Genomic DNA, 19,355 nt, shown 5'->3' on the forward strand with positions numbered 1-19,355 from the left:
ATTATTCAAAATGTCTTTGTTATGACAACTTGACATTAAACAATAAATCATTACTGTTTAAACTTTACCTTTAATAACATAAAGTTACGTAATTTTTAAAGTGCAATCAGTAATACTTTTATAACAAATTTATATCAGTAATGATTTCTTGGTTAATGTCAAGTTGTCATAAAAACATTTTGAATAATGTCAACTTTGTATTAAAAGTGTCATAATTTACCAAATGACGCTTTATGACAACAGTCATAAATATTCATGAAGGCTTATTCATGTTCATGACAGGTGTTATGTTATGTTAATGACAGTGTCATGACAGTCTTATTCACCCCCCTTCAAATAAAGTGTTACCGTTTTTACTAATGTCTGTTGAGCGCATTAAGTTTATTTTAAACTGTAATCTGAAGGAAATTACTTATTTTTGTCATTTATGTACTTATTAATGTATTTTTGCCATAAAAATGTATCTCAGTTACATTTTGGACGTTTTCTTTCCCAAAATATGTTTTAAAAAGTTGTTGCTGCCCCCTGTTGTTAGAAAAACCTAGCACAGTACTCAAAAAAATGGCCTTATCTGTACCAGTAAGCCAAATTAATGTTTAACTGGGTGGGTCATCCTCATTTGCACAATGCTTGTTACCCTCCTGTGTCTATATCTTCTTAAGAGTTTGAGTAAAACAGATAAGGGATAGCAGACAACAGAGACGGAGGTGGAAAGGGAGTCCAGCACAAAGATAAGAGAATTTTGCAAACTAAGAAAATTAGGACTAAGAGAAGCACACTGATCTGACAAGAAAATAGAGCCTTAAAGCCGTGATTGTCAGTGACATGATGAGGGGAGGATGTAGATGTGTACTTGCAGCAGCGGTGCTGTTGTGCCTTTGTCTCTTGGTTCCCACCGAGGCTGTGGGAGGAGCCAAGAGTCGACCAAAACCTCAAAGACGACCACCGAAGAAGCCAAAGGTCGAGCCCATCGACTCAACCCCACCGACTCAGAATATCGACATCCAGCAGGTAAGAGACTGGGAGTAAAATTCAAAGTACAGTCCAAGCTTATCCATGTTAACAAACCGGGATTACATGGAAATGTATAGATTTTTGTCAGACATTTTGCTAAAATTACTAGATTTTATAGAAAAATATATGTTTTCAATAACATTAACAGATGTACAAGTTACCTGTGCCATAAGTTTGTAATTTGTTTTATTTTATTTGGAAAGTTATTTCATTTGAATTAGATCTTACATACTGATCACAACCATTGACAAATAACTTTTCAGGCTTTGGTCTTTGCACACTGGCAGTGATTCTCATTCAGTCTTTTTTTCAGGTCTTTTGCAAAACAACGCCGCAAAAAAAGGAGATAAAATAGATAAAATAGGTGAAGATCGTCAGAAATCAGTGGGTTTTGCTTCCTCAAACCGACTATTATAAAACATTTTGTTTGTAAGATGTTCTGTGGAGTTTTGTTAAAAATGGTAAAAAGAATTAGGGAATGTGTAGTACTTTTTAAATACATGTTCTCCAAAGAAGTAATTTCTGATATGTTTTGTTTTAGCTTTTCTAAAGATTATTCTGGGCGCTGTCTCTTGGGGCATGGTTGTGAAACTCTTATCAGTACTGTTGACGCAATAGAGGGATTTTTTTTTAGGTAAATAGAGGCTGAGTATGGCTAAAGAAGGTAGAACACAACATTTGAAACAGATGTGTGCTTTTGTTTGTATTGGGACACTTTCTGCTGGTTGCAGACCTTAAATTTTTGAATGTGTTGAAAAAGAGCGAAATTAAATTATTGGGCTGCTCGATTACAAAAACAAAACAAAAGAAACTATACTTTTAGTTACAAAAAAATGACATAACACTTGGTTTTTGTAGTTTCAGTCACTGTAATGGTGTTTTACAGCAGTATGTATGCATGCATGGTGTTCCTCAAATATGTGTTGTCGGCCCACTTGTCTTCTACCTTAACACCAGCAGCTACTACAAAGATCAAGCTGGTCAAATATTACAAAATAAATGTTCCTCCTAAAGTGTTTTTTTTTTTTATGTTTTCTTTCTCTGTGTAACGTAACATTTGTTACAGATGACAGGGAGATGGTATCTCCTTAATACGGCCTCCAAGTGTTCTTACCTGATAAAACATGGAACCAAGGTGGAGCCGACGGTCATGACCCTGACAGGTCCATCCGCCCAAACTCTGTCAGTTAGCACTAAAACCAGACAGTAAGTATGCATGTAATTACTTACAGCTCACATATATTCTCAGAATTTGTCTGAGCAAGGACATTTCTGACAATGGAATTGGTCTGTGTGCCCACAAAAACAAAACAGGGAGAGGAGGGAAAATAAAATGAGCTTTCCTTCTGCGTTTTTTAAAGCTTTTGATGAAACTGACTCAGCAATAAACTGAAAAAAAAATGTGTTTGTGTGAAATACTTTTGTTTTGATGTCAAGGCGGTAAATCGCTTTTCTTCCGAGCAGAAGAATGGAGTTTTATATAATATCTGTCACATAACGGAATAATGAAAATTAGTCACACAAACTCCTCTCTCTCTTTTTTTTTCCCCTTTTCCCTTCTCAGTAATCATCAATGTTGGGAGATATTGCAGGAATATCATCTAACTTCAACCCCGGGGAAGCTAACGCTTAAAGGTCAGTTCTTCTCTTCCAGGTTTTCCGTAACGCGTAGCAGCTTTTCCCGCTCTGATTATTGTTATTCTCACCAGGAACTCGTCCTGAACTCAACACCGACATTGTGATTGGAGAGACAGACTACACCAGCTATGCAGTTTTGTACTATCAGAAACTCGGGAAGGTCACAGCAAAGCTCTATAGTAGGTTCAGCATCTATGTGTATTTCTGACTGATTTACGGTAACGCAGGAAAGATGTGCTTGTAAGTGCTTGTTGATGTCTCACAGGTAGGTCTGTGGATGACCTGTCCGAGCCAATGCTGACTAAGTTTGAACAGCTTGCTGAAAAACATGGCATGGGTCTTGCCTACCTCTTCCCCTTCCCCACCTACAGTAAGTACATCTCCATGGTGACAAACAAAAACACAGCATGTTTAAGTGTAAAACTAACGCTCCGTGTGCACATTAGAGCAGCGTTTAATGACGCAAACTGGGACAAAATGTTTACATGCACAATATGTTGTATGTCTTATAAATGACAAAAACTTTTCCTACTTTTAAGGTCACTGTGGTGAAGTGGACCAGGACCACAAAATAAGTAAGATCTGTCACAGTTGGGTACAAGTTGCTCATCTAATAAGAAGAACTAGCAGTATTTATTAAAATATTGTATTTTCTGTGCAGTCATTAAGGTTGAGTGGTGGAGACAACACAATGGAGAAAAACGTAATGAGGATATTGTAGGATAATCACAATCAATATCATCACCACAATGCACAGCAATGATGTTGAAATTACATATCTTCCTAATATTAGATGAAAAAATGTTAGTTATTGTGATAAGCTAATCCAAAACACAACATTTGAGCTCCAGCCATCCCGTTTTCCATCATAACCAGTTCAGTTAATCAGCAATGTCATGTTAGTGAAGCGTGAACATGTTTTCTGATGTTTTTAATGATTCCACTAATAATAAAATAATATAGCTCTGCGGGAAATGTATTAAACATGGTCTGAAGTCAGCTCCTTTGCCTTTGTGAAAATCTTCAAAACGAAACCTTTCAGAGTCTTACAGGCCTTGACTTGACGTCGACTTTTCCTGTTGTCTACTTTTACATAACTGCAAGGCTTCAAGTCAATGCATGAGCGACTGAAGGAATGACTGTTTTGCAACATCCTTTACTGCGTAATCAATATCAGCTATTCATAATTTTAGACTCTATAGAAACTCTGCGTGCTTCTTACTGTTGAGAAACATGTCGCTCTTCTGCCCCAAAGATAAAAATCATTCAATGGTTAATTGAATTTACAAAGTTTTGCAAAGCTTTCAGCATTTTCTGTTATGTAAAGCTCTTATTTCAACTTGCTCAAATTAAAGATCTTATTAAGCTCATTTCCTGAGAACATTTAATCTCTGTTTCTACTTATCACCTGGACACAGAGATAGAAATTTGACTAAAACCTTAAGGTCAGTCGGGTTGCTCCTGCAGGATGTGCACGTGCAAAACTTATGAAACGCTGAGAAGAACAAGTTACCCAACATCCATTTCTTGCATCCGTGTACATCCAGTGTAATTTCATGTTGTCACTTCTTGTTTTCCAGACTGTGTCCCCACATGCTGAAGAGGCGGAGCTCCGACATCCACCCAAGAAAGTTGATGGAACTGAACTTATGAGTTCCCTTTACATGTAATAATTTGCTCCTAATTAAAAGCAAAACGAGGTGAAGTCAACCGACTGTTTTCAGTTTTTTCAAATCCACATCTTAACCTTTTGGTAGTTTTGTACATCATTTGTTTTCGTCGTGGTCTCATCAACCTTCAAAGGTCTGTGACTTTACGCAAGCTGCTTCTTGGCGTGCCAGTGAGAAACCAGGGATAATAAGGCCCAGGTTGGAATCCCCTCAGGGGATCAGAGGGTTTGGTTTCAATTTGTGGTCCAAAACTTTCTTACCCGTTCTCCTCCCTCCACCCTGTGTGTTTGCGTGTGTCACACAGGGTTACATAACCGGCTGATTGTGAGTTGTTGCCTCCTTACAAAAGGGGGAGGGGGAGGGTCTGATTCAGCAAATTTCAGCGATTGAACCCCTCACAGCTAGTCTGCATTTAATGGATAACTGCAGGAAAATAAAAACAGTCGTCGTTTTAGCTGTTTTTGTCTTTAAATGAACATAATTCATTCCTTTCAGAATATTGACATGGAGTGAAAGTTGAAAAAGTAGCTCTTGAAGTAAGATTAATGATTGCAAATATGTCTAACCACTTTATGCAATGTTTTTTTTTTTTTTTTTTATAACTATAAAAGCAAAAACAATGATGCTTCCATTGCGGGACCTGCTGGGTACTGCTTCGCTTTGTTCAGTTTGATCCCAATAACTGGCACCCAGAGCTGACCTCAAAGCAGAACATTTGCTGCTCTGTTCTGTTGTTTTCTTGGCTTTTGTGCTCTTACCAAACAGAAGCCACGACAGGTCAGTCATCCTTCAGTATCTCTTTAAAAAACAAGAAAAAAAAAAAGCACTCCTTGCCTCCACCCCAATTCCTCCATCCACGTGCCGGTTGTGTAACAGCTGTAATTTGCATACTTTGGGAAAGATCCAGAGGGTTTTTTTTTTGTTTTTTTTTCAATGCTCAAGCCAGGGGGCAGAGGGAAGAGAGCTGAGGGGAGGAGACATGAGGGGAGGTAGGATGCTGCAGTAGGCTATAAGAAGACTCAGAAGGCTCCCTTTCAGTATCCCCGACGCTCCTGACCCCTTGCCTGAGAGAGTCGCTCTGAGCTGGAGGAACCATGACGACCACAGTGCTGAGAATGCTGACCGCCCTCACCTGCGTGCTGGCTGCATGCGCCAACATCATGCCTGTACCAGACTTCAGCCTGGAGAAGGTGAGAAAAAAAGAGTTACGACCTAATAAAAAAAATTTAAATGTGTAAATGTTACAACTGTGCAGGGAGAGAGAGAGATTTTTTTTTTTAAAAAGTTTCTTCTCAGGCACAAATATAAAAATGATGCCATGTATGGACATTTGAAATCACTTAGTGTAGGCTGGCTAGAAAAAAAAATCACCTCTTTCTGTGCTTTCTTTAGGTTGCAGGAAAGTGGTACATGGCTGGCTTTGCAACCAATGCTCAGTGGTTTGTGAATCGTAAAGCCACAATGAAGATGGGTACTGCCACGATGGTGCCCACTGATATTGGAGACCTGGATCTCTCTTATGCCACACTGAAGTAAGTGGATAATGCATTGTTTTAGACAGAATCCTGTTTGTACTGGAAGATAACTTTGTGGGTCTCTGAGTAGTGCTGATGGGACCTGCTGGAGGATGACTCACATGGCGAAGAAAACAGACACTCCCGGACGCTTCACCTTCCACAGCCAGGGTGAGTGGCGACCACACAGACAAACGAAGGGCGTCTTCACGGCAATCTAATGCTCCCGTCTTTCCTGCTCTTTCCAGCCTGGAACAACGACAACGACATGCGCTTTGTTGACATCGTGTACGACAACTACGCTGTGGTCCACACCATCAAGACAAAAGACGGAGTTTCAGAGATCCTCAACAAGCTCTACAGTAGGTTTTTATCACCAACAAGGACCAGGCCTGCTGACAGGGTTTAAATAATATATTGAGATGAAATAAACCTGTTGTGCTTGTAGGCCGCAGTTCTGAGATCAGCGATGACCTGCAGCAGAAGTTCACTCAGTTCTCTCTGGACACTGGCATCCTTGCTGAAAACATTGTTATTTTCCCGCCGAACAGTATGTTGTCACCCCAAAACTCATCATCCATCACCAAATGTACACTAAAACTGATTCAGTGTTCATATATGTGTTCATATGTGTTATTACAGGCGAGTGCCCTGAAGCCACAGCAGCCCCCGCGCCACAGTAAAACGTTGATCTTCATCTCCTCGTCTCTGAAGTCCAGGGTTTCCATCTCAAAGGCATCTTCTTCTCCCCCCGACTGTGTCACCTGCTGCGTCACAAAGCTGCACCTCAGACTATGAATGTAGAGCTTTTAATTCTGTTTCTCGCTGCATGCCAAGGAGGAGCTGATCCTAGCTCAGTTGGTATTTTTTTTTTTCTACTGTGCTTTAACAGCAACATTAGAGTGGAACAATAAAGTATTCACAGTGGCTTACAGATGTCCGAATCTAGACCAATGAAAGGATTGTTTTGTATTTTTCTTTCATTAAAAAAAATAGTTTAAAGCCAATAAAATCATTAAAACAACTTTTTCAGAATTTAGAGGGTTTTTTTTGTCTAAACACACATTAAAATCTGAAAACAAATTCACCCCCATATTGTTTCACGCTGTTCTTTTCTGTCTGATTTAAAAATATATGTAATTTGCAAACATCACTGTGTAGAAGTAATTAAATTTACTAAAACGCATATATGTACAACCTAGTTTTATATATACATGTATATATATATATGTATATATATATATATATATATATATATATATATATATATACATATATATATATATATATATATATACACACACACACACACACACACACACATACATAATGGCAACAAATGAAACAAAGCTAAGCATGAAGCTGACAGTAATCAGTCAGCTATGTCCTGTTATACAAACAGCAAAAAGAGGAGTTAAGCAAACTGGTTCAAGTCATACAAAACACAGGATTCTGTATTTACCAGACTTGGTGGTGGCATCGAGATCATAATTAAAAAATGTTCAAGCAAAAATAAATATACATTTTAAATGGGGAAGGTGTATATTTTAAATAGGTAGAAGAGCAGCAAATTAAAAACCAAACACAAACGAAACGTAGTTTCCTTGTTCTTCTGAAGACAAAGGTAAATTCTTTACCTGACCAAGTGTACTGTTTTAGAAATTTAGAAAATCTATTATGGCAATTGTCCCTGAACACTACTGAAAAATATACTACTAGTGATAAAATAACATTAATTTATTAAAGTATTTATTTTGTCCACAGCCTCTCTATAGATTTGGCTTCTCTGCAACTGCAACTTGACACTAAGTAGTTGCAAAGTTTGCTTATACTTTAAGCCAGCTCTACTGAAACGGTAACCGAACCCCGCTACTTCAATCGTTTCCTACATTTTCGGTCTTTCGTTGCCTTGTAAAAAAAACTACACATAAATAATATATAATATTTTGGTATGCAGACTGTCACTTCTTTTTATGAAAAAACATGCCTTATTGTGTGGCCTTTATTTATATGAACTTTCATTAAAAAACACCCCACACATTTGCAACCATTCCATTAACCCCCTGGAAAATTTAAATGGATTCATTGCTTTTTACATAGGACTATGTGACTGCAGGTACAAAGCGTGCCCACAAGGTGGCAGCCAAGAACTTTTCAGAAAAATACCCACTCAACATCTGAAAACAAAAGAAAACAAAGGCTCATGCATACTCTAGAGAGGAAACCAATTAGTGTTCAATAATGCAGTAATCTGAGCAGTGGTTTACATTTATTGTATTTGGAAATATAGCCAAGAACTGTTGACTTGAGAGTCTGTGTAGGTGTACAGAGATCTTGCTGACTGACAGGCGTTTCCTCAAGCTCCATATTTTCATATCTGTACATCCTCTGATTTTAAAGCTACCACCCACACATTTCTGCAAAAATGTTTGAAGTCATATTTGATGAAAAGTTGAAGATGACATGTTGATTTCAGAGCAAGACAATAGTATTAAACACGCAACCAAGTAAACTCTTAAAGAGACTTATCTCTGAAAGAGACCATTTCTGAATTTAATCTTAAATTCTTAATAAAAACCACAGCATCATACTCTACTCTCAAACATGCGCAACACAACATCCAGGGGTGGATAAGCAGTGAGATGAAAGCTTTAAGTAGACAGTGATGTGTTGGGGGGAAAAAAAAAAAAAAAAAGGTTTTATTGATCAAACACTCTTTATTGTACTCAACAGAACTGAAAGCTGAACAAATGCATTATGGTTTAGTCTGTCAGCACTGATAATCATCGACGTTATGGTTAAACCACAAGAAGAGGGTGTGCGTGCATGTTTATTTGGACTCCGAGTAATATAATTAGAAAAAGGAAAACAGAGACGATAACGTGAGAAGGATGCGATGTTAAAAAGTTTGCTTTGAGGCCTCAGACGAAGGCGAGCCGAGCTCCTCAGCTGCCAATACGTCTCCGATGAAGTGATCTGCGTACAACCCTGAGGCGATAGCGATGGGCCGGAATAAAATCATTCACGTGAGTGGGAGCTCTTTAACCAAACTGACACATATGAAAAACAAAACAAAACAAAGCAACAAATTGAAATAAAAACTAAAAACACGGTTGGCAGCTTGTTTCAATTGAAACACGTGGAACAGGTAAACATCGCTGACAGGACAAAAGAAGCAAAGTTAGAAACAGAACTTTGTTTTGCAGATTGTGTGCGTCTCAGAGGATAGATGTCGTTTGTAGGCAGCACATCCATGCAGTTGCTCCTTATATATAATTCTGCACAGCTTTTCCTAAAGCAGATTTTAAAAAAAAAAAAAAGTTAAGCACACAGATGGAATGGATCGATTTGTATGCCGATGACGACTATGTACTGGATTCGGTTTGCAAATTTATGGCACATTTAGAACAGCCACCAGATGGCCCACTGCTGAAATAATACAAGTCTGCAACTCTGGTCTCACTTGCCACAGGACGTAATACAAAGGCAGTATGGAATAGCCGTTTCTGATCTGGGTGATATGGCTCTTTGCCCAGGGGAATCACTGTGTCAGGGGGGCAGAAGTGGCTTTTAAAGAAAGTAAGTCATAGTTTGCACTCCAAGTTTTCAATTGCTAATTAGAATATGCAGCAGTTCAAACTGGAAAGAGGTTAATGCAATCTTGATTCGTTTTGTGATACATTTCGTATCTAAACCATCCTGAGTTGAGACAAACTTGATTCAGCCATGTGACTCTGATCCGGACTGAACTGCTGCTTATATCCGGGCTGACAGCATAAGACTACCAACACCTTTCCCACTTGATATTACACAGTCATCAGTTCGCAACCTACTTCATTTCATTTCCGTCTCTCCATTTGGGTGCTTAACTTTCTTACCGTCGCCGACATACTTGATGGGCTGGGAAAAACTGGCTGGAGTTTGCATTTTGTGCGAAACTGAAGAGCACCATCTTACGAAGGAAGCAAAAGAAAACCTGAATAGATTTCATGCAGCATCAGTCAAGTTTTTGTTATGGGTCTAAGTTAAGTAACAGAAGAAAAGGCGATATGGCTCAACACCTTAAAGGCACAGCAGATTCGTAAGCCAATTACCATCCTAACTTCATCCCTGGTGGTGTTCGGAGTTTTTACTTTAAATTCATGCTGCTTCAGGCTCCTTCAACGCTCGGAGCTAAGTGCATAAAGAAAAACTGTGAAGCTGCCTCCTCTGGCACTTTGTTCAGCATTTGACCTACACACACTGCGTACATGCACACGTTAGAAATGGCTCCATTTAACATGAAAAAGAATGCAAAGAAAACCTTCAACGCCAAATGATATCCGCAAACTTTGAAAATAAGACCAAAGTGTTTGGCAAAGAAACAAACTGACCGCTCGCGTCCGAATGAGTAAAGGCTCTTGGTTTCACTCATAAACTCAAAGAAAGCTGCCATGATGATGAGCTAAACCATCGGTGGAAAAATCACAATTTGCCATCAAGCTCTGAGAAACCCCTCTCTGCGCCGCCACAGGAGGGAGCGTCCCGTACAATCGAAAGTCATGAGAGACCTAAACATAAAACTCTGTATTTTACACATATATAATATAATGGACAGATATATTACTGTAATATAGATATGACATTTCTCATTGGCATTTTGGACTCTAAATAAATCTTTTCAGGAAAACTGACACAAAATATATTTACAAAGAGACTTTTGGCATTCATGATAAACTCTTATGTTACCAGGTTACAGGATGTGCTCCACTGGATGAATGCGAGTGTTGACAGACTGGTGCGACTACAGCTTGAAAAATGGGAAAAAAAAGAAAAGAAAAAGATAAAAAACAAACAAAATGTTTGGCATGTTGATTTGATCATTTCTTATATAAGATTTCTGTTTAAATATAAAATCAAAACCAAACAAGGACTGGCAATAAATCTTTGCTATTACACCATCCAGTAAGTGTAATTATTTGTCATACACAGTATTCAAAGGACTCCTGAAAACTCCCAAGCACGATACAAAGAAGGATAAGCTGGTTAGTATATACATGTATAGTCTTTTACAGCTGTACTCCTCAGGATAAGCGTCCGACTTTTCTTTTTCTAATACTCTGGATTTATAAAAAAAAAAGAATGGAACAGAAATTTCCCCACGACCCTCATCTTCTCAGGGAGTTTGTTGTCCTTGTGAACAGTCACTCCTCTTTATCGCCAGTGGTCGGTCACGTGATTAATCTTCCTCCATCTGTGAGCAACGATGGTCTCGCATTTTGCCTGCTCTGTCCGAGTCCCATCGTCAGCCCGTTAAATGAACCACTCCTTCTTTGATTCGTCGATAGTTTCTGGGTTGTCGGTGCCGATGATGGCCGTGTCGGCCGACTCTGTGGCCGACTCCCCGCTGCCCTTGGCCTCGTTGGTGTGGTAGGTGCCTTTGTGACGGAACATGTAGCGGATCAGGAACACCAGCGTACACAGGATGGTGAAGATCACCACTGCGATGATCCCTGTGGAAGAGAGAGATAGCACGTCGAATGTACTGAGCTTTCAGTCCCGTCTGCTGCCTCACTTCAAAGTTTTCATTGGTCCGCCGCCTACGTTTTCAGTGCCATCCACATTTCCTGGCACATAGCAAGCATTGATGCTTAAAATAATTTACCAGATTTCGGTTTCGTCTCCTATGGACTCTTTACTTCAGCACGTTCTCCGCCACATTCCCACATCATTTGTTGCAAGCTGGATCCACCTGAATTTTTTCCCATCCCACTTATCCTAATTACCATGCACTAGACTAGTGGCTAAAACAAAATGTGCACTGGTGTCACACCAAATTTATACCCCAGGGAAACAGAAAGTCATGGATTATGAATAAGAAGATCCCAAAATCTCTAATCAAAATATTAATGTCAGGTATAGATTTCATTTGTTTTTCTTGCATTTATTTTAAAAATGGCATTGACCAGATAATAAAGTGAATTCTCCGTTTACATTTTAGTCCATGCTACTAAAATAAGAATTTATTTCATGCTTTTACACATTTTTACTGCAGGGTATTATGATTACTGCATATGAATCATCATGTGGAGATCAAAAATAATTACGCAAAACATGTCATTGATCTTACTTAATGTGCATTTTTAACCAAAATCTGCCTAAATTAATTTTTTTGAAAACTGCCATTTCAAAGTGTAAATCCCTTTCATTTACTATTTTATTTTATTTTCTATTACAAAATGAGACACGACACCCAAAACAAGGCTTCTGACCAGAACAAGTGAGACATTATTTCCAGATCTTTTTATATCAGGTTGAACTATGACAACTCTTTCTCCGCATATATTGTTTTAGCAGTGTTCATACACGAAACATAAGTAGCGGTGGCACACCTCCAATGATGGCCGAGTCCCTGTTAACTCCATCAGGAATGACTCGCTCTTCATTTAGGGGAGTCTCTGCATCTGCACGGCGAAGAGAAAAGGGACAGGAAAAAGCATCAACAAAAAGAAAGTGTAACGTACAGCAAGTCTAGACCAGCTTGTAAAAGCAAAGGAAAAACACAAATTTCTGTTTTTTTTACTGTCTCTTTAATTAATGCTATCCTTGAATTCTTGTAAGATTTATTTCTGAATTTTCTGTGTTTCTTGTCTTTATGATGAAGTTTATTCATTAATATTCTGACATGCTGAGAATAAAGAGGTAGACCTTATTTATAAATTAGGTAACTTCTCAATGAAATTAGTTCCACTGAAATTTATTTATGGGCGACAAAGTAAATGGGGATGGGTACAACCGTGTGAAACATCCGTCTGTAAAGCCATTTCAAAATCATACATTTTTTTCCTTCTTCACATTTATGCAAGACTGGAGTTGATTTATAACAAATTCCCAGTAAGACAAATTGAAATGTGGAGTTGAAACTAAATACAAAACATAAAAAAAAAAATAAAAAAAAAATTCTTGCTGGTAGAGGTATAAATAAACCTCTTTGCAAATCCTTTCATGAATGCAAGCAATTGTTGTCGTGTAAGACGATTATCATGGTTCATTTCTAAAGTTCGTACACGATTAAATACATAATTTCAGCTCAAGACGTATCTTGATAATGATTTGTATGTTAGGCTTGTAGCATGAAAGGACGTTTTGTTACTTTAATCTCGCCTAATTATAGGATATATTGCTTGTGCACATTTCAGAAGTTGGAATGTCGACCACAAAAAGCTCCTCATATGAGAGAACGTTTACAGGAGAGAGTTTTATTCTAGAAGTACCGACCGGTGTTGTCCAGAGGCCAGGGATTCGGTGCGGCCGACATTGGTGGGATGGTGAGAGGCGAAGCCCCGCAGTTAGATTGCACGAGTTTGCCCTGGTAGGACACAGGAGAGGCAGACGCAGGGTGGCTGTCGGCCTGGGCGTCTGCGGCTTTTCTCAGAGCAGACTTGAGGGGCGCGACTCCGTTGAACTGCACGCGGGACAGGCAGCCGATGAAACCCGGGCTGTTGTATCTCTCGATGAGGACGGGGTCTATGGGTCCAGTTTCTATGCAGAGATAAATGACGGAGAAGAGGAGCTTGTTAAATTGTCTTAGTTAACTCAGCACTGTATGAAACGAAAGAAATAAGATTCTCCGACACATGGTTTCGGATAGCAAACTTTAAACTTGCCGATTCCAAAGCAATCCCCCTTTGACGCTGAATAATACAACATTTAAGTGGGGGATTTAATTTTTTAAATGAAATAATTTGTCTGTTGCTGCTGCATGGCCTCGGACACACCCAGAAGGAAATGTTTGGACAATCACAGAGAACGCTATGACCTCATGATGACTAACAGGACTCCTCCATGTGCAACCACGCTCGTCGTTAATGAATCTGGATGATGGGATTCTGAGTATCTGGACATGGTTGATAATATAATTCTAACTCTATTTCATTTTGATGAGTCCAATCCAAGCTTGTGTGTGCACCAGAAATAGTCCTGTTTTTTTATTCCTCTTGTGCCTGGATCTACAAACTTCACCCCGTCTGTGTATTATGTCTTAATTTTCATGCCACGCACATGGTTTCTCTGTATTTAATTTTTTCTCTGTGTGTCTGCACAATGGCTATGCATTTTGAATGTAATACACACATTAATATGAGTAAAGCAATTTTTATGGCGAGACACAAGTCAAACAGTGGCTCTCGATCTCGATCTAAAATGCGTTAAAGTATGACCAAATGTGGAAAAAGTTGAAAAGGTTTGGGAATTTGCATGAGGTGCACAACAAGAGTGGATAGAAACACACACACACGCACACACAAGAGGAGAGCAGCAGGTGCCAAACAGCAGGACAGCGGACAGATTTACTGGTACCAGCCATCTTTCAAATGCAGAACATGCTTCTCTTCTGTATGCTTGAACATGTGCTGATCACTGTGGGGCCCTGTGTGTGAATACTAACATGCTTCTCTGCTGGGATTGCAACTGGGCTCCTTTGCACACAATGACATTTTCAATACACACGGGAAACTACCGGAAAGTGCAAGTCAGAAAGCAAACAAAGGATGTGGCAGATTTTATAATGCATTGTATAGAAAGGGTGGAGCAGGGGATCAACTCTAATCTTACATTTTATGAGCTGAACTTGCAAAGAGGCTCAGTTTGAGAAGCTTAGACAGAGTAGATATGGCAAAAGTGAATTCAATAGAAAACTACAATTACTAGTCCAAGAAGGAAAAATAAACTTCTACAGAAAAAAAGGGTTACATTATAACCTTTCAGAACCTTCTTGGCTGGCAGAAAGTCGAAAATGATAAAGTCCCATAAATTGCTGATTGTTAAATGTAGCAATTGAGGCTACGTAATAGTATTTATCGAAACATCCTCAATCTCATGAGCAGCACTTTATCAACATGTAGGATCTAGTGATGAACAGAATCCCCAGATATCTTAGTAATAATAATATATATATAACACATTTTGATGCAATGATAAGTTGCTTTGGGACTGGTGGTCACCTCTCAATGACCCAGACTGGGTGTCACACAATTTCTTCCTTCAGTGGACACAAAAATGGTGTCTCCAGAAAAGCAGTTGCTGTTTTCATCTGGCACATGTTGGAGGTTCTGCTCCTCAGAACTCTGAACCAAACTGCAAACAGAACCCAAGAAATTCTTGCATTCTTGCTAGAGAAACTACATAGATTGGATCTCTACTCCAGGTGCACACCAATGGAAAACAGAAAAAAAGCCTGCTACAACTTTAAAGATGAAATGATAAAATAATTATGCAACCAAAAAACGAGGCGATAACGTGCGTCTTTGATTCCAGTCAGACTCGTTCATTGTTGCTACTTCTGTGTCTCTCTTTGTCCACCTGGACTCCAGATTTATCCAGATCCACTTGTATGACTCTGCATTAAGAGGCTGACTCATTAGCTATAGTCGTTCAGAAAAATAGATTTTTTTTTTCAAACCCTTTTGTTCTCATTTTTAGGCAGAAACTTAAAATAAGTGACACCCAACTGGAGATAGTGTACTACTTTAAAGTTTGGATTAGCAGCTTTAAACTGCAGTAACATTTGAAGAAATTCTTGGATATTTATTCACAAGCATCTTAAATAGTTTCAAAAAAGCTTGGTGGATTTTGGTAACAAATAATCAGTATCTTTACAAGAAAAAAATATTACAGCTCAATCCAAGGCATTGAAAATTGAAAGGTACGCACATATTTATCCATAAGTATGCATTATACATGAGGCCATTGAAGCAAAAAATCTAACATGCTTAGATTTCTTGTTTCTTTTCATTAATCTTTTGCCTTGTCCCGGCTCTCAGCACACTAATCTACAAACACCTACAAGTGATTTAACACTAACCACAAACTGATCTCCTGTTTGCAAAGCTTGGTCATAGCCTGTGTTAGCAGCTTTCTACACTAATCAATAAAACATAGGCAAAAACACAAAGCAAACAGCTTTTCCACACACACACACACACACACACACACACACACACACACAGGTTATAATTTGAAGACAGAATGGACTGCTTCATTTAGCCAGGATGAAAAGCAGCATCATGTTTGATTTATAGGTCCTTCGCTCGCGTGTGACCATATGTGACCATATGTGACCCTTCGTTAATCCATCTCGACCAAACGCACGTTAATACACGGCAGAAGCGTCGTTGAAAAGAGTCGACTGCACCCTCAAGACGGTGAGTCAGTTTGCATGAATAATTCAAAAAAGGAGGTGCAGAAAGAAACACAATTGGTAGTTATGGGGTGTTAGTGAGTGTGTGTGTGTGTGTGTGTAAGTTGGATGAATAAAACAGGGGAAGGAGAAGTGACAGGCAGAACTGGCTCAGAGGGTGGGTGTGGCTCCAAGGTTCAGAAGGAACGGGCATTATAAGAGGAAAGGTGGGTGGAAAACAAAGCGGAGAAAGTGTGAAGGACAAAAGAGTTGGAGAGAAACAGTGAGGAGAGAGGGGGAATCAAATGGTTCCCATGGCGACAAATAGAAGCCGATTGAGGGGTGGACGAGGGAGAGGAGACATTGTTGCTGGTGCGAGGTAATGGAGAAGCGTGATGCGTTTAGAGGTGCGTGAAAAGAATATCAATGTGGGTCCGTCCACCACGCCCTCCAGTAGATCTGGATCATGCACAAACACTCAGATGTTCTACTGAGAGGTGCAGACAAGCATCTTTACTGCAGTACATAAACAGATGGAAAAATGGGAAAATGGATAGAGGCAAGATTGAATAAATAGTTTAGAATCATTTGCTTTCTTCAAACATTTAAAAGTGATTTAAAAAATCATAAATTGGCAAAAAAAAAAAAAAAAAAGTTCTTTATGTTTTGCAGTAAATTGAAATTGTCCTAATTGCAGCATTAGGACAACAATGTAACTTTCTAGCTTTAGATGTTAAGCCACATAAAAAAAAACAAAGCTGTCTTTTGTCTGAATTAAGCTAAAGCTACACAACAGGAGGCGGTGTCACATAAATGTTTGCTTAGAAAAGCGGGATGTGATGATTGATGAGGATCGGTTTTAAGCACAGCAAATATACCTGCAGCTTTCCCCACTCAACCAGAGAGAACACACCCACATGCATTCACACAAACACACACAGGTATGCTCTTCAGCGCCACCTCCAGCATCCTCCTTGACCAGGATGCTAATTTTGTTAACACGCCAAACCAATTAAAAACCAACACAGACACGTTGACGTTGTCTCACTGTCTGCGATGGCTCTTTTCGGATCAGATTCTCTCACACACACACACACACACACACCTACACAAGTGACTGCAGGGAACTCGCACAGACACATAAATTCCCATAATCCTGTTCATCTAGCAAGTAAACCGGTAAAAAAAGAAAGAAAGAAAGAAAAACATTCCCACCCATGAGTACAAAAAATGCGGCAAAAGAGGACGGGATGAAACTCTCTGCTTCAGATACAGATTCGAGGTTCAGTTTTCGCCGAGATGACTCAGTGACCTGCCGCAACCTTGGCACACACATGCAAACGCAGCAGCAACGCGAGCAGAGGACACACAGGCATGCATTCACCACAGTTACCTACACAGACTTGTGTCTGTGAAGAGTTTGTGCACCAAACCTTCTTCTCTTCTTCTTTCAGATGTTCTCTCTCTCTCTGTTATGTGGCTCATGTGGAAACAGCAACACACTGACAAGCATCTCCTTTTCTCCCTGTTTCCCCCCCCCCCCCCCTTTTTTTTTTTTTTTACCTCTCTCTATCCCTCCCTTTTCTCTGCAGTGCAGTCCCACCCCCACTCCCAGACGCTTGCTGGAGAAAACCCGGATCCAGGATCCGATGTGGCCTGGATCAGGATTCCCCGATCCCAGATCCAACTCGTGGCTTTTTGGTAATGACGTCATTCTTTCGAGACGTATGGAGACGTACACACAAAACAGCCGTCTGAGCACAAAGGACAGATTGATGTTACAGAGGTAATCAAGCTGCCAATCGGAGACAGAAAAGGAAGGGAAATTTGTGATATCAGCTTGATCCAACACCAGGGTTTTATCAGAGCTTTGACTGGAGTCAGGATGTTGTGTGGCTGTCAATGCAAAGGTCAACACAAAACAGAGATGGTCAAAGGCTACTCTGGAGGAAGGAAATTGATTGGACTTAATCGTGACATGCTATTCCAAAGAAAAGGAAACGCAGTCGATTTGAGTCTAAACACCGAGGGAGTGAATCGCTGCTCTAAGGCACACACGGACAGACCTGAACGAAGTCATATAATAGTCCTGCTCCATACTGTTGAAAAGAGCAACATTTCTATAAATACGTATTATGAACAGGTTAATGCCAAGGCTTCAGCTGTTCAGGAAATTGAGTACTTTTCAAACAGCTGCTGGCTAAGAGGTTTGATTCCTGCACTTCAGCAGTCCAAGAAGTACTTGACCAAAACATCTTAGGATTATTTAGACGACTGGCTAAAAGCCTCCAACACCGTTTTTTTATTTATTTATTTTTTTTATCATTTTGTGACAAAAAAACAACGTTTAAATCCTGTTATTGACTGACTGTGAGGCTGCAGCAGATCCCCGTCAGTGTCAGACATGTTACACTATATAAAATTCTGATAGTTATTTTACATTTCATTTTTTATATCTCCTGTTTTAGAATAGGAGACATATGTTTCCTATTGTTTAGAATATTTATCTGCCGTCATCGGCGGCGTTGCTAGCCAGCCTGCACATTCAAGGCAGGCTCTGCTGTGGGTGGAGGAGCTGAAGTACAGCGGAGAGCAGAGGGAAGGTGTGAGCAGCGCGTGCATGAGCATGATTGAGAGTGGCTCTGATTTGGTCGTTTCTGACCATGAGCGGTGTATTTCTGCGCCAACAGCTCTGTTTATACTGCCATATAGAGCACTTTCTCTTAAGTTATCTTGGCTCCCTAATAGAACTGAAGTAAAATACAGTAAGGATGATCAAATAAATATCAAAGATTTGAACAGTCCCTAAATAAAAGCGTTGCATTTAGCTCCTCTAAACATTACTCAGAGAGAGGTACTTCAGCCTTAAACTAGCAGATTTGCTTTCAGGCATGCGTTTTTCTTTAGCGGTATCTATAGAAAGGGAAAAATATGTGGAAATAAAACAGATACTTTTAATTTTAGTGTGGTGCTAATGTACAGTACATGGCATTTACCCTGAGGGCTATAGTCGTCTGTCTCTAATGATGCTTTTCCTTCAGTTCGTTTCTTCTTTGAATTTATTCCTTCTATCTGACGCACACCGAAAGAGAGAGACCCAACAGATTTATAGCGCAGAAGACAGGAATGTGATTCTGTTGCTCCGGCTGCGGCATGACTCATCTCCCTCATCTATTCCAGGTGGGTGCAGAGATCTGCGTTGGACCAACACCAATCCACAGACTGACATCTATCACATATAGGTCTCATGAAATTACTCATACCGCTTAAGCTTTTTCCACATATTTCCCGTTACAGCCACAATATCCAGTGCATTTTAGTGATCAGTCAATAACTGTAAAGCAGAAAGTCAAAAAAATTCTT

General features: G+C 39.5%; 3 protein-coding genes and 1 long non-coding RNA gene across 8 annotated transcripts; 3 read left to right on the plus strand and 1 right to left on the minus strand.

Moving 5' to 3' along the window:
- Positions 1 to 355: 355 nt before the first annotated feature.
- On the plus strand, positions 356 to 4,362 carry c8g (complement component 8, gamma polypeptide). Of its 3 annotated transcripts, none has more exons than XM_015034732.1 (7): positions 356 to 1,011; positions 2,081 to 2,220; positions 2,579 to 2,649; positions 2,724 to 2,831; positions 2,918 to 3,022; positions 3,192 to 3,227; positions 4,233 to 4,362. In XM_015034732.1, exons 1-7 carry the CDS (start codon positions 826 to 828, stop codon positions 4,250 to 4,252), a joined length of 666 nt encoding a protein of 221 aa, XP_014890218.1. In that variant the 5' UTR covers positions 356 to 825; the 3' UTR covers positions 4,253 to 4,362. The 3 variants fall into 3 exon arrangements, with proteins under 3 accessions (XP_014890218.1, XP_014890217.1, XP_014890216.1); XM_015034731.1 differs by lacking the exon at positions 4,233 to 4,362 and having other exon boundaries at positions 356 to 736; positions 767 to 1,011; positions 3,192 to 4,090; XM_015034730.1 differs by lacking the exon at positions 4,233 to 4,362 and having other exon boundaries at positions 3,192 to 4,090.
- A 1,054-nt stretch (positions 4,363 to 5,416) lies between these two features.
- LOC106948861 (lipocalin-like) lies at positions 5,417 to 6,862 on the plus strand. The gene is made up of 6 exons (XM_015034733.1): positions 5,417 to 5,512; positions 5,715 to 5,854; positions 5,928 to 6,007; positions 6,085 to 6,198; positions 6,285 to 6,386; positions 6,479 to 6,862. The coding sequence occupies exons 1-6, from the start codon at positions 5,417 to 5,419 to the stop codon at positions 6,517 to 6,519; spliced, it is 573 nt and encodes a 190-aa protein (XP_014890219.1). The 3' UTR covers positions 6,520 to 6,862.
- A 1,671-nt stretch (positions 6,863 to 8,533) lies between these two features.
- On the minus strand, positions 8,534 to 19,178 carry LOC106948863 (contactin-associated protein-like 2). 3 transcript variants are annotated; one of them, XM_015034735.1, is made up of 4 exons: positions 18,989 to 19,178; positions 13,094 to 13,357; positions 12,208 to 12,279; positions 8,534 to 11,328 (listed from the first exon to the last, which is right to left on the minus strand). In XM_015034735.1, the coding sequence occupies exons 1-4, from the start codon at positions 19,161 to 19,163 to the stop codon at positions 11,129 to 11,131; spliced, it is 711 nt and encodes a 236-aa protein (XP_014890221.1). In that variant the 5' UTR covers positions 19,164 to 19,178; the 3' UTR covers positions 8,534 to 11,128. The 3 variants fall into 3 exon arrangements, with proteins under 3 accessions (XP_014890221.1, XP_014890223.1, XP_014890222.1); XM_015034737.1 differs by lacking the exon at positions 18,989 to 19,178 and adding an exon at positions 17,426 to 17,538; XM_015034736.1 differs by lacking the exon at positions 18,989 to 19,178 and adding an exon at positions 17,208 to 17,419 and having other exon boundaries at positions 8,538 to 11,328.
- On the plus strand, positions 17,605 to 19,352 carry LOC106948865 (uncharacterized). The gene is made up of 2 exons (XR_001425267.1): positions 17,605 to 18,595; positions 19,173 to 19,352. It is a non-coding gene; the product is annotated as an uncharacterized LOC106948865 (long non-coding RNA).
- Positions 19,353 to 19,355: the final 3 nt, after the last annotated feature.

Source organism: Poecilia latipinna, unplaced genomic scaffold, assembly GCF_001443285.1.
Source record: "Poecilia latipinna isolate Pla-1442-1.1 unplaced genomic scaffold, P_latipinna-1.0 Scaffold309, whole genome shotgun sequence".
NCBI lineage: Eukaryota > Metazoa > Chordata > Actinopteri > Cyprinodontiformes > Poeciliidae > Poecilia > Poecilia latipinna.

Excerpts from the sequence above, each read along its gene's own strand:
- c8g (XM_015034730.1), top strand. The coding sequence starts at position 826 with ATGATGAGGGGAGGATGTAGATGTGTACTTGCAGCAGCGGTGCTGTTG. Across the intron at positions 1,012-2,080 it reads AGAATATCGACATCCAGCAG|ATGACAGGGAGATGGTATCT; the intron begins GTAAGAGACTGG and ends CATTTGTTACAG. Across the intron at positions 2,650-2,723 it reads GGGGAAGCTAACGCTTAAAG|GAACTCGTCCTGAACTCAAC; the intron begins GTCAGTTCTTCT and ends TATTCTCACCAG.
- LOC106948861 (XM_015034733.1), top strand. The coding sequence starts at position 5,417 with ATGACGACCACAGTGCTGAGAATGCTGACCGCCCTCACCTGCGTGCTG. Across the intron at positions 5,855-5,927 it reads CTCTCTTATGCCACACTGAA|TGCTGATGGGACCTGCTGGA; the intron begins GTAAGTGGATAA and ends GTCTCTGAGTAG. Across the intron at positions 6,387-6,478 it reads TGTTATTTTCCCGCCGAACA|GCGAGTGCCCTGAAGCCACA; the intron begins GTATGTTGTCAC and ends GTGTTATTACAG.
- LOC106948863 (XM_015034735.1), bottom strand. The coding sequence starts at position 19,163 with ATGAGGGAGATGAGTCATGCCGCAGCCGGAGCAACAGAATCACATTCC. Across the intron at positions 13,358-18,988 it reads AGACGACTATAGCCCTCAGG|AAACTGGACCCATAGACCCC; the intron begins GTAAATGCCATG and ends ATCTCTGCATAG. Across the intron at positions 12,280-13,093 it reads CTGGCCTCTGGACAACACCG|ATGCAGAGACTCCCCTAAAT; the intron begins GTCGGTACTTCT and ends TTCGCCGTGCAG.